This window comes from Rhinolophus sinicus, linkage group LG07, assembly GCF_036562045.2.
Source record: "Rhinolophus sinicus isolate RSC01 linkage group LG07, ASM3656204v1, whole genome shotgun sequence".
NCBI lineage: Eukaryota > Metazoa > Chordata > Mammalia > Chiroptera > Rhinolophidae > Rhinolophus > Rhinolophus sinicus.
In genome coordinates this window covers 109,476,639-109,490,929 of record NC_133757.1, presented here as the reverse complement: position 1 = coordinate 109,490,929, position 14,291 = coordinate 109,476,639, and the positions used below count along the sequence as shown (strand labels likewise).

At 39.1% G+C, this 14,291-nt stretch overlaps 1 protein-coding gene across 2 annotated transcripts in view; it reads right to left on the bottom strand.

Moving 5' to 3' along the window:
- Positions 1 to 14,291, bottom strand: part of SLC10A7 (solute carrier family 10 member 7) — a 213,493-nt gene that overhangs the window by 25,849 nt on the left and 173,353 nt on the right. For both annotated transcript variants that reach the window (XM_019730736.2, XM_074338462.1), the window contains 3 exons: positions 11,249 to 11,414; positions 9,912 to 9,963; positions 818 to 891 (listed from right to left, as the gene is read on the bottom strand). In XM_019730736.2, coding sequence (XP_019586295.2) covers positions 818 to 891; positions 9,912 to 9,963; positions 11,249 to 11,414 — 292 coding nt within the window. The remainder of the gene's footprint in view (positions 1 to 817; positions 892 to 9,911; positions 9,964 to 11,248; positions 11,415 to 14,291) is intronic.

Below are 14,291 nucleotides of genomic sequence, written 5' to 3'. Positions count from 1 at the left end.
ACAGGCTGAACTTCCTCAGCATGAGCAGACTTAGAGCAATGTCACGATTCTTCGGTCTCTTTAAGTGAGTCCCAAGCCAAAACGTGAAGGAGGTTTTATTACGAGTTTTTACCACAGTGTGCCTACTACCCCAAGGAGTTTGTGAATGACGCATATTTCAGTAAAGGTTTTGATTACTTAATGAATTTTAATGACTGAAAACATGGACTCTGGATAGCTGGACACGTTACTGGGATAACACCACGAAAGTGGATAAAGGTGAGTAGAAAAGAGCATTTTTCTTCTCGATCTATTTTTTGTCCATTAAATAAATACTTACATCACTTTAGGTGCTAATCAGATTGAGTTAACGATAATGACATTGTGTTTCTTTATAGAACATAACACTCTGAAATGAACTTCAAACTAATGTCAGTATCAAATTTGAAAAATAATATTATCTCCATTTTTCTCCAAGCTTCCAGAAAATAACATTTTCCAGGGCCAACTCCAGAGCCTTCTAAAGTTTTTGCCATTTGCACTACCCTCCCTCACCTTTTAATGTTAAACATTCTACATTGAAAACCTTTGATGAGCATCAAAAACATGATTACAAGTTAAGCTAAATTCTACACTATTAAATTTAGGCCCGCAATTATTGGTTCAATCATATAATGGTATTTTAAAGCAATGCCCCATGGTCACTTTGCTATTGTTCTTTAACAGAGTGGGCAACACCCCATTCCATTTAATTTGAAGAGATGCTTGAATTTCCCAGTCGTAAAATATAACTATCTGAGGGTAATGTTAAGTTAGTTTTTTGTTGTGCATCACTTACCCAGTGTGAGGGATTTGTGTGTAGAACAGAAAATGATAGCCACAGTGTCTGCTGGTGTGAAACCCGAATTATTCCTACGGGCAAAAAAAAAAAAAAAAAAAGTATTTTACAAATACTTTTATTAAAAAGCCTCGTTAATACATCCTAAATCAAATAAAGTATTTACCTTCACATTAACATCCCTTTGATCAATCCTAGTGACACAAGTAATTCTATGCCCAAATGTACAGAAGTGACTGAATCTCTTTTCAGAGAATCCTGTCTGAGTCATTTGCCCATGAAAAGGAGACAGATTTAAAAACGTGTGGTGGAGGTCTCCTAAGGTCACGTATGTAGTCAGCCTGTGGTGCAGGACTTTGTGAAAACCATGCAGCAAGTAACTCAATTAGCGAAGTTGCTAGGGTGTCCCTTGATATTGGAAGAGTTAATGTATCTCTAAAACTGCTCTCTCTCGAGGAGCAACGTATCGTTTTGGCAGCAAACTCACCCTTTTGAGAAATACATGGTATGAACAAAGATTTAAAATCCCATGTTTTAGTAAAAATAATAAAGCACCTTTCAGTGTATCAGGTACTCCTTTAAGGTCTCTGCAGTAAAGACAGGGGAGACAATAGCCCTATTTACAGGCAACAAAACACAGGCACACACAAGTGGCCAACCTTACCCAGGGCCCCATGGCTAACAGGTGACAGAGCCAGGATTTAAATCAAGTCTGGCTCCTGTGTCTATCCTCTAAAACTATGTTACTATTCTACTATTGTTATTTAGTATGTTAGGCATTAAAAGAAGAAAATCTCACTTAATCAAAGCCCATTCATTATATGTTAGGGGGATCGGTACAGGTGAATATCATATTCAGATTTTTATTTTCGTATAAAGATTTAGAGAACCAGGAAAAAGGTTAGAAATGTAATTATTATTGTGTCTTTGTTATGTTAGAAAGGATTCCTTCCTGCAGAATCAGTTTGAAGACATAGTGCATCTCTTCACTCTTTGCCCTGAACTCAGGCAAGAGAGCCAGCAAATGGAAAAGTGTGCTGGAAACTGCTGGCACCCGTATAGCTGCAGATGTCACAATCTATCTGATTTTTAAAGATCTCTAAAGAAAGAGGTCCCATTTCACTTCGTAACCTCAGCCTCATATGTAACTTTTGTTGGGAGAAAATGTGCATAGGGACCTATCTTCCCTAAATAGGTCCCCACATCCTGTTTTCTTTGTCATAATCTCGCTTGAGAGGGGAAGGACCATCTTCTCCTCTTCCTCCCCATTTCTTGTACATATGTTAAGAAAATATTTCATTGTCCTTGGTCTTCTCTCCTCTGGAAAGTCACATATGCTCACGCTTCCTAAACAGTCTTATCTCCAGCTCGTTAATAGCTTTCCAAACCGCATTTTTGGTGTCCCACCTCAGCTGAGGATTCTGTGTGGGTACATATCACTTGAGTATAATAAGATTGCCTTACTGTTCCTACATTTTGTTCTCATATTTTTATTGTGATACCACTCTTATTTTTTAAACATTGCACTACACGGCTGACACATTCCTAGATCCCTTTATTCCTCACGTAGGCTCAATGTGAAAGGAGCTACGTAAGGCTCTATAAATGCACGGAGGAAGGGAATACAGATATATATTCTACAAAAGAGAAAGAGATCGAGAATGAGGAGGCGAGGGCGAGAGGGAGAGGGGGGAGAGGAAGGGATGGAGGAGAGAGAGAGAGAGAGAGAGAGAGAGAGAGAGAGAGGGCAGATTTGGCATTGAAAAGGAGGATTATCTCAAGCTTGGCAGGGGAGTGTGCTATGATGATGGAACGCGTAGAGAACCTTCTTGAAGGAACTAACAATTGATCTGGGCTTCAAAGAACAGGCTTAGACACGTACAGACGTGTCTGTTAGGTAAGGAATAGCGAAACTGAAGTACGGGAGTGCTGGAGCAGCTGGCAAAGGACAGATTCCTCAGGCTGACGTGTGTGCAGGGACATCAGCTTGTGACAAGGAGTGTGGACTGGACAAGATGGGATGAGGAGGGTGCAGAGGAGTGAGCACACGTGGTCTAAGACTGAAGATGATGAGGCGAGGCAGGAAGCAGAGAGCGAAAGGGCCTGAAGAATCATAGTGAAGGCAGGAGATGGTGGCAAGAGACGTGAAGACAGAATTAGAACTTGTCGCCTGCTGATCTCTATGAAATATTCTCCCAACAGCTTAAGAGCACAGGCTTTTGGGGCAAATGCACCAGCATTTAAACCCAGACCATCCTTTTGTTTGTATATAAAACAGGTATAACACTGCCTACCTTTTAAGGGTCACTGTGAGGATAAATACCAACGTCCGTTAAGAACTTGGCAACTTGGAAGTGTTTAATACACGCTGGTTGATACTTTTATTGTTATTGTTGCTTTGCGAGAGGAAGAGGAATTAAGAGAATTAAAGCATATACGACTGAGCAGAGCAGTAAAGCATTAATGGAAATAGGGAATGGAAGAAGTCCAGTGAGGTCTGGGGGGTGGGGGGCCCCAGTTTTGGAGGTAAGTTTTCCTTTGAGAAGGAAATTATAAAAAATGAAACAAACAAACAAAAAAAAACAGAGACAAAAACAAAAACCACCACAAAATTTAATGGATGAGAGCAGCTATCTTGTTAAGTGTGAGTGTACTGAATCGGTGGTCATGAGAGGGGACATGTTTTCAAGGAATCCGATGAAGAGAAGAAAAGGATCATGGGAGATGTGAACATGATTACATAGAGAGAGTGAAGATGCAGCCGCTAGAAACAACTGATGAAGCCAGCTCCTTAAATGGGCCTGAGAGGACAGGACTGAGGGTATTAGCCTGAGACGGGGTGTCCCCCATAGTCTGTGTGTCTCCCATAGTCTGTTGAGTACGAAACAAAAGACGAGGTGAGTGAAAAATACGGAGAGTGTTCAGGTAGAGAATGGGAAAGCGGAGGCAATGTACATCAGAGATTTTACTTTCTTATGAAGCGTGAGGCACTTCACTCATCCACAGAGTTGGAAGCAATACTGAGGCCTGGGAACCTGAGAAATTACAAAGACTCGAAGTGGGCAAGTTGGGGAATATGATGTACAGTCAGTTCACAGTAAGTAAATCACTTCTACAGGAATGAATCCCCACCCCGGTCATTGTGGAACAGGCAGCCTAACCAACTGGCTGAGTTTTGGGCTGTCCTCCAGCAATGCTTGTGGTGTTCGCAACACCACCAAGGCCTTTGTTTTGGTCTTTTGCTGCCCTTGTCCTAACCAATTGTTGCTGCATCTGGATCTGTGCAGTTTGGTTTTCTTCCAAGAGCGTCTGGCAATACATTTCTCCTTTGGCGAACTTTGTTCTGCTTGATATTTGTTCTTTTCCAGATTAGAGCACATTTCCAGTGTGTCAAAATCTCTCTGGCCAAGAGGGCTCTCATTTAACCAGGCGCTGGCTGCCATTGGTTAGAGCAGCACTTACTGTAATTAAAGAGGATATTCGCAAGTCACACTTGGCTGTCCTCTGTTTCAGGTAGGGAGCCAAGCTAGGCCCACACTGGGAGGTTTCTGGCCTGATCTGAGTGAAACACCGCCGTATAGTTCTACTGACATAAAGCCTGTCAATCAGGAGGGAGGATCCGTAAACAAAAATGGAATGATTAAGGTTAAGAACAATATTCTCCCTAAGCAGAGCTGACTTATACTTTTCAAAGTAGCAGACTGCTTCCCATCATGGATCTTGGGGAAACCAACAGAGCCGACACTCACTTAACCTTCCATTCATGATGAGGAAGATGAGGATGGTGATGTATAACCACAGCCATAAACATTGAGCGCTTTGCTTTTCTAAGCACGTTGCTTCCGGTATTTCTTCCTTCTCAGGACAGCCTTATAAGGTAGGGAGTAGCATTGCCTTGCTTTTTGCACAAAGGGAATGGAAGCACAAAGGGGTTAAACAACTTCCCCAAAGTCACAGACCTAGTAAGTAGGCTGCCCCCAGTTTTGGAGGTAAGTTTTCCTTTGAGAAGGAAATTATAAAAAATGAAACAAACAAACAAAAAAAAACAGAGACAAAAACAAAAACCACCACAAAATTTAATGGATGAGAGCAGCTATCTTGTTAAGTAACCCTCCCTCAGCCAGGCACTGTCAAGGGACTGCTTACTGGTGGGAAGTCATGACAATGCACAGGAAACGAAGAGTGCTGCACATTGTATTTAAACAGTCATAACCATAATTATTTTCAGGGATTAGCATCTCTATTGTGTCTGTTCACATTTTTAAAAGGAATCACATTACTATTTATTTTCTAATTCTACCTTATCTCTTTGTAATATTGATTTGCTTTTTATCCTGTTTTTATAATTCTTTTGATCACTTTGGCTTCCCTTGAGATGTTTATTTCCTTTTCTTCCCAACTGGTCTTTTTATTCTCTCTTATGAAGCTTTCAATCAGCATTTTCCACATAATATTTATTTTGCCTTCCCTTGCAGCGCCCACAAAGGAAAACATGTCAGAAAGTTTTACAAGCAGAATCACGGAATGTGGAGCAGTGAAGGTCCTCTGAGAGAGTTCCGTCTAAGCCCACTGTATTTAGGAGAGGAAACTTCCACGTGAAGTAGTTTTCTTTGTTAACCTCTGTTCCTGTGTTTTGTCTTTACTCATTTTAGGAGATGACCTCGTCTGTCATTAGCTGAGTGGCACTAATTAAGTTACCCTGAGCTCTGTGGCTTAGTGGCTCATCTCTGAAATGGTGAGAGTTTTACCATTAAGGACACTGTCTTCTTCCTTCCCTCCCTCCCTTTCTTCCTCTCCCACCCTTTTTCTCTCCCAGGGCTATGGTGAGAGGCCCACTGAGACATCTGACTGAAAATGTACTGATAAGGATTAAAAGACCTATACAAACATTGAATATTTGTTTTCTTCCTTTTCTCTTGTCAATGGTTTCTTTTGTCACTCAAGTGACATTCTAGGTTTCTATTACTCTGTCGTATATATAAATATTCGTATATATACTGGGGGTGCCAAAAAATGTGTACAAGTGGACACTTTGGTCAACATTGGTCAAACAGTAGTTGGCCGTAATCAGAAGTGTCTGGACGCTGATGGTAACCACTTTGAGCCCCTCTTGTAATTGCAGAAGTCAAACGTGACTTGTATTCATCTTTTGTTATTGGTATATATTGAGTATTACAGTTTTAATAGTTTTTTCCTTTCTTAAAATGTGTATACATTTTTTGGCACCTTTTGTACTTATCTTTTGTTCACTTGTTAATTATTTGCCTCCCCCATTAGACTTTAAGCTTCATGAGTACATGAGCCACAGTTGTTTACCATTACAAACCCAGAATGTGTACCCATTAAGTATGTGTTGAATGAATGAGTGTATATACATTTATTAAATTTATTTGGGTGACATTGGTTAGTAAAGTTACATAGGTTTCAAGTGTACAATTCTATAATATACCATCTATGTATCACATTGTGTGTTCACCACCCAGAGTCAGTTCTTCCCTCACCATGTATTTGACCCCCTTTTCCTTCTTCTACCTCCCCCTCTCCTCCCCTTTACCTAACTCTGGGCTCCCAACTACTGTTCTTTTTATAAGCCTTTTCAACATTTTTTTTTTTAACCTTGACAGCTTTCCAAAGTTTCAGAAAGCATAGGTCAGTATGGATGACTGACTATTGGTTTGATGAATCAATTTTCATTTTCTAGCAACTGTGACACAGACACATCAAAAAGAATGTATTATAAAGCTAGACATTAGAATCCCCTCTTTTCCATAATTAATTCTTGAAATAATATAAACTATTTTGATATAATAAATATTCTACAGTAGCTAACATTTATTGAGCACTTACTGTATGCTAGGTATTATGCTGAGGGCTATAAGCATTATTATTTAATTCTCCAAATGACCCTATGAGATAGATACTACTACTGTCTCCATTTTATAAATGATGAAACAAACAAAAATTACCAAGTTATTAAGTAGGATTGAAACTCAAGTCCGTCTGACAGCAAAGTTGGAATTTATAACCAGAACACTTTTCTATAGACAGAGAAATGAGAACACAGAATGATAACTCTCAAATGTATTTTAAAAACTCAGAGTAGAAGAGGTTCACATGCCATACATGAGAATGGTAACATATCAGGTCAGTAAATCTACGGAATGTTAACCAGGTAAACAGAGTGTTGAAGGAAAGTTTTCTAGGCTGGGTCTCTCCTGGTTTATGCTGAACTTCCATCATCAGAGGTCAGTGGTGTACTGTACAAAAAAAAAGACTGATTTCTATGCTGAGATTTTTATGTCTTGATATTTGGGTTGGTGTTTAGATTTACTGAATTGGTAAGAAAAAGATGAGAGAAAAAAATCCACACGTCAATTTCACTGATTTTTAGCAGGAAGGAACAAAAAGTAGGAAAATAAAATCAAACTCAACAGTATATAAACCAATGGGTTCTCAGTTCCAGTTCTTGTTTTCTTTGATTAATTTGTTTGTGCCTCCGTGTGCACTTGAAGAATCCAGTTAAACATTCTCTAACCAAAACAAGTATTAAGAGTTTTAACAGTAACTGAAGTAGTTTCGTGCAATAGAAAAAGCATGGATCAATGCTTTGGAAATGTCAAATGCAAATGAATTTCGACTCTAGGCGTACTACTTGCCATGAGATTTTGGGTAAGTTCCTAACCTACTAAAATCTGATTTTAGGCAAGTTACTAAACTACTCTGAATGAGGGTCCTCACCTGCAAAATAGACACAAAACTGCATGGTATCATAACCTGTGCTATCAGACGTACACGAAATAATGTGCACCATTCCTAGCTCAGTGCCTGGCACAAAACAGGGATCAATAAATGCTGGTATTTTTCGTTCTTCCAATAAAATCCTCAGGTGCTATAGGGTCTCCCAGCATGAAAAAAAAAACACAAAAAAACAAAGTGAAAACCATCTTCTAAATTTTGTACAATAAAAAAAAAATCCCTAAATTTTAATGAAATATTTTGGAGCTACACAACAATTACCCAAGAGTGTGATTATAGCCACTCCATATTCTGTTGTTTATCAAAGACACATGCACATGTGACATTGGGCCAAGTTTAAAATGCAACAGAACTTCAGTGGAGGTAGACTAAGGCAACAGAAGGGTCTCGAAACCACAAGGCCTAAGTCCAGTCTACTTTAGGCTGAACATTTTCAATTTTAATTCACCTAGTTGTGATACTACCGCCTCTCCTTTAGCAATCCCTGTAGGGGCTATTCTGAGCGTTTCAAGAAGTTTTCTTGACAGGATATCTGCATCCCACCTAGTCTGATGGGACAGGATGAGCGGGTCTGATGATCACTACTGCCACAAAGACCAGCAAACAGCCAGTGAAATGCAAACGTCTTTCCTAAGGTGACATAACCATTTACAAGAGGAAGTTAAAAATAGTACCTACTCTCAGACTTACCCAAATAAGTCACATTTGCTCTGTGACTTAATGGCCTCAGGCTTTACTCTTACTCATAAATCATGATCACAGGCTTTGGAAAATGCTTCAAATTACACCAATCAATACGTTTTTATTGACTGTTTGCAATCAGCCTCCTGCCATACCCAGTGCTGTAAGAGCCAGCTGCCTAATGTGAGGCCTCAGCCATCCACTGCTCTGACACAATCAGGCCTCATAAACAACCAGGCCCTTTCCCTCGTGGCAACAATGGCCATCACCTGGTGTTGACGGGCCTGCCAATCTGGCCCATGCTTACCTTTTCGGACACTATTACTAGTTTTAATTTTCCTCTACTCTTATTGTCCCACCATATCTTAGTGTGTGTGTGTGTGTGTGTGTGTGTGTGTGTGTGTGTGTGTGTGTGTGCATGCGTGCACCCACATTTGCATTGTTGCTTCTTCTCCCATCAAGAACCCCCTTAGCCATTCTTTATGACTCATGTCAAACCCAGTCTCTTCCACGAAGCCTTGCTCTGTCACTGTCTTTGGAAGTGCTTTCTCCTTTGAACTGACTACAGGTTGGCTTACTGCACCACTAAGAGGACACTTAGTTATCAGTGCATATATCTAGTTTGTAAACTCATCCACGATCAGAATCATCTCGTACTTGTGGCATTCACTACGGTAACTCTCTCATACCAAAGGCTAAAGTAATGTCTGTTGCGTGTATAGTCCTGGTGGGGGAAGTTGCTTTAGAGGCGAGCCTTTCAGAACAGAAAAGATGAACTAGGCTACGGAGACCAATTTTGACATGAGGGCAGCCTTAGCAAAGAACAGAAATGAGAAAGCATGAGGTTCTTTTAAGGGACAGCGAAGATTTTACCTCAACCTAAAGCTTAGATGGCATGACTGCTAGTAGTGGTGCACGAAATTGGCCTTGCCCTTAGCCCCCCAAAGTGAACTTCATTCTGCAGGCACCGGATAACCACTGAAAATCTCTAAACAAGAGCACTAGTATTAGAACTTGGGTGATTGGAAGCAGGAGGAAATGCATAAAAAAAGTTAGGCCTAGAAATGAAAATACCAGTAAGATATCCATTGTAATAGTCTAAGGAGAGAAGAGGCAACAAGAGCCTGAATTAGGGAAATGGCTTGGGAGGCACAAAAAGTATTCCAGAGGTAGGGTTAAGAGATTTAAAAAAATAATGATGTGAAGCGTTCTAGTCTGAGTAACTCTGTGGATGGTGGTGACATTAGCAATAAGTGAAGAAGTGAGAGGGAAAGTGTTGGGGGGGAAAGATTAATTCCATTCTGAATATCTTGAGTCTGAGGCTTTATTAACAGTCAGGTGACGACATCTAAATGGTCAGTGGTAAGTTGTGCTGGAACTCAGGAAAAACATGGGAATGGAAGGTGTAGGCTCGAAAATCACCAGCTGACAGCTGACAGCTCAAGTGGAATGCAGGAGGCTGTCTAAGCACACGATATGAACAGATGAAACAAGGGCCAACGACAGACCCTTTCATAATGTCCCCAACTTGAGGGTGGCAGGAGAAAGATGGGGAGACAGGAGAAAAATGAGAACCGCATAGTAGTGGCATAGAAATCAAGTCAAGAGCACGATTCCTCATTCAGAAACTAACAACAGGAAATACCAAAACACTTACCTTGTTGAAGAGATGAAGGTTAAAAACATAAAGCTCAGCTGGATAGAAAATACTGAAGAAGAAAAAAAAAGATTGAATCTAAATTAGCACTATAAAAACAGTATCTGTAGCATATCTACTGGTATGCTTAGTTTCATCTAAAACTTATGGGGACTCAAATAGAAAAACAAATGAATACCAAGCAAACACACATAAATTGCTATACTGATAACATCATTTAAATGAGTGGGACTCAACCTGTCTTATTGAAGACATCCCCAGATATAATCTATATCTTCTCAGAGCAAATCTAAAATCCTTTGATTTATGATTTGGTTATTTAATTTGTTCAATTTAGAAAGACCTGGTTTATACTGTGAGTATTTATAGCAAATAACATAGATGAGGGAGCATTATAATAAATATTTTGGAATAACTCATGTTGATTTTAATAACAGGTGGTTCTTCAATATTAAAATGACCAAAAGCTGCCTTTGGTATTACAGGGTAAATGAAACAAAAGATTTCTTTTTTTCGTTGTTGTTGTTAACAACCAATGCTTTAATTACTTATTACATTTAAAAATATTGTTCTGAGCTGTGCCTGTAGCTTGATGGAGGCTGAGACGTGTGAAATAGGCAGGATTAAATGACTTATAAATCCAGACTGAGCTCCTCTGTGGTTGACGCTCCCTACCTACTAGGGACACCCATTCTCTTCCTGCCATCTCTACGCTGGAGCAGAAGTCAGCAAAGTTTACTTAAAGGGTCACAGGCTTGAGGGCTATATGGGTTCTATGGCAACTATTCAGTTCTGCTTTCTAATTGAAAGCAGCCATAGATGATATATAAACAAATTGTTGAGCCTGGCATTTTATAGTCTGCGACTTCTTACAATGCAATGATATTACTTTGGGTATATTTTAATAGAAAGATGATGTAAATATTCATGTTTTAACCAATTCAGCCATTTATTATAAAATAATAGTATCATATATTATAAATCCTACTTTTAATGCACAATAAAGAATAAGATTAGCTTAAAGTTACAATAAAATAAATATGGCAAAAAAAGTGCTCAGTCTAATGTTTGAATTTGACGTATATTCTGGCTTCTTTCACCTGGCATCAACTATCGTAAATCAGACATAGAAACACAAAGGAGAATATGTCGTAAGTGCATAGCTGTTGTCTTTTGAAAGAACACATAGATGTGACAAAGTCACTGAGTACATATGACACTAAGCATTCTTTTCTAATCAAATTAACATTCAAAATAGATTCAGAGAACACAGATTGCTCTGCTTTGCGACTGAGGAGACCGAGCGGATAGCAAGGATAGCCCATCTTCCAACTTACTGATAAACAATACGAGAACAAGGCTGAATTTATCCAGGTCGATATTTGGGTTAGAGAACGTGTCACAGAATGTTGTGTAGATGATCATGAGCAGCACACAGCTGCTGACAGCACCAAAAGGAGGTTTTGTTCTTTCAAGCCAGTCCTTGATGTATCTTCGGACAATCTGAAATACAGAGATCAACAGGTTGCTTCTTTGCAGAGATGTGGGGAGCTGAGTTGGGCATTGCAAAGTGATTGTGACAGCAGAAAGACATAAAAGAAGAGTCATTTGGATGATGGCCACAGTGGATTTCAAAGCTCCCCTGCCACACCACTCTTTTTCAGGGGAATTTAACATTTATAGTGCAACTTCCACTGGTGTCCATAATGAGAGTGTATTTTCAACGGCATTCAAATCCATCCTTAATCATGCCAAATGCTCTTTGCTAGCTGTCACTGAGACATGCCCATTAAGCCTCCCCAAAGTTTATCTCCTCTGCTCATCCTAATGGATGTGTGTAATTATCACAGTCCCCTTTGCCTCAACAGACAATTCCAAGTACAACTTTGGGAATCTTAAAAATCTGACATCTTCAAGAATTTCAAGACAGTAGATAATCGAAAGTGATCCATGGAACATATTAATATTTAAAATGCTAGCAATGCACCAGAAGTTTTTAATTAAATTATAACTCATGCTTGAAAAGCAAAAGTGCATGTGTTATGGGAGCTTAAATAATTCAAACTCTGAACATCTAGAGTTTTTGTGAATCCAAAGACAAATGCCATTTGTATGCTTTCAGAATTCCAGAATTAACACTTAAAAATGAATAAACCTGTTCTAACTTTCCTATAAAAGGACCAATCAAATTTAAACTTATATAGTAAGCCTCTCATTTTGAAAACCAAATCAGATATTTAAAATCAGGACAGTCTGAATACCGGTGATAACTTTCGTTTGGATATATACGTGAATCACTCTATTTAAAACCTTTTACTTTTGAAAGAAGCTGAACAAGCTCTATAATAAGGACTATAGTTGAGACATATTAAGTTTTGAGTCACTCATTATCCTGCATAATTGAACATGAGATTTCACAACAGGCTGAATTACCATGATCCATTAGCAATAATGAGGTCAGGGAACTTCTGACAAGGCTGATGGGATTCTGTCATCTTCTACTCTGTCACTGAAAAGGCCTAATTCGCAATGGAACATACCTTCACAGATACTCAAGAACAAAATAAACCACTCTCAAGAGAACCTTTGAACAAATGACTGTTAGATCAACTTTGCCCATTCTCAAGGACTCAGTAAGTGAAATACCAGTGTTAATAAACAGACTCCTGACAGAAAGCTGACCCATTGGTACAAGAAAGACACACGCACGATACCATGAAGGTTGGGTGGCATGGAATGAAGGGAATGCAGTGGTGTGTGTGTGTGTGTGTGTCTGTGTGTGTGTGTATACTTTTTCCAAAAAGCAGATCTTGTAATTAAAGTTACAGTTGGATTTATAAAAAAAAAAAATATTTATGTAGAAGTGATCCCAAACCACAGTAATTTATCTAGTGTTCATTTCTTTCTTTACAATTAAAATGTAGTGAAGTATAGAGAACGAAGAGCAGTCCATCACACAGTGTGATACACTGAGGAATTAAATCATACATTTGGGATAACAGCACTCGACGGACCCAGACGGACCCATGTTCAGGTATGTCACCGTGGGTGTAGCTGCTTATTGGAAGGCTACAGAGGGTCTTCATTGAAAAGGTCATTTCATAACCTGTTGTGTTTGGTAGCATAAACCTGGTAGCTGCCCAAATTTAATACAATTCAACTCCTTTAGGAAGTAAAATAAATGGAAATTGCATGGAGTTATTGAAATTGATGCTGTTTTGTTTTAACATAAAATGGTTAAAAACACAAAAGCCCTCGCTCTGCAATAGGTTACGGAATGTATGATCCTAATTCCCAAGGTAAGTGTCTTCCTGTCCCACTACCACTTTCTCCCCCTCTGACAAAATAAACAAATAAATACGAGGTGTGACCAAAAGATACAGTGAATGTTTAAATTAAAAAAAAAAATTATTACAGCAAAAGACACATTGCCATTAATCCACCTCAAAATACTCCTCCTTGCTTTGAATACACTTATCCCCTCATTCTTGCCACTATCTGAAGCAGTTCTGGAAGTCCTCTTTTGTGAGTATCTTTAGTTGCGCTGTTGTGGCTGCCTCGATGCCCTGAATCAATTCAAAACATTTACTTTCATGGTCATTTTGACATTGGAAAGAGCCAGAAGTCACACAGTGCCAGAGCCGATGAATAAGGTGGATGAGGACACAATGTAATGTTTTTTTTATTTGACAGAAATTGCTGTATACCAAAAGCAACGTGTGACACGGAGCATTGTCATGATGGAGGATGATTTACCTCATACTTTAAAACACACTTTCTCTCAACCGTAGCTCACAACCGACTGACTGCATGGAACAAGTTGAAACTTGTCACACACTGGTTACTAAGGTTCGATGTGCTGCTTCCCATATTGAAGATCTCTGCCTTTCCGTTGGATGGCACTCGGCAGCAGCCTTTACTGAATTTTTTGATCACACCTCATATAAATGAGGTATAACTAGAAAGCCAAAGCCATTTTAAAAACCAAGACAAGCTTCTAATCATCAACTTTATAAACAGCAATTGACTTAGTTAAGCTAATAATCTCTTTCTTCATTACAAGGTACTCAGAGTCTCACATTATAGTAGGACTCTTTCAATATGGCAAGTAACAGGGGCTCCTGAGTCCTGCATCCTCCTAGCTAAAATGCATTTCTTCTAAACACATCAATGCTTTAATGCTAGATACTTAATCTTGATAGAGCAAACAACTAGAAAGTTGGGAATTGGACAGACCGACAAGTGAAACAATAACACTGGAGGAAAACAGATTGTCTGTCCCTGTTTTTACTCTTATAGTGATATTTATCTGTGTTTTCTAAGTAAACCATTTTATATCTTGCCAGCCTCCATAAAGCTTTTCCATCTTCCTCTAAAATT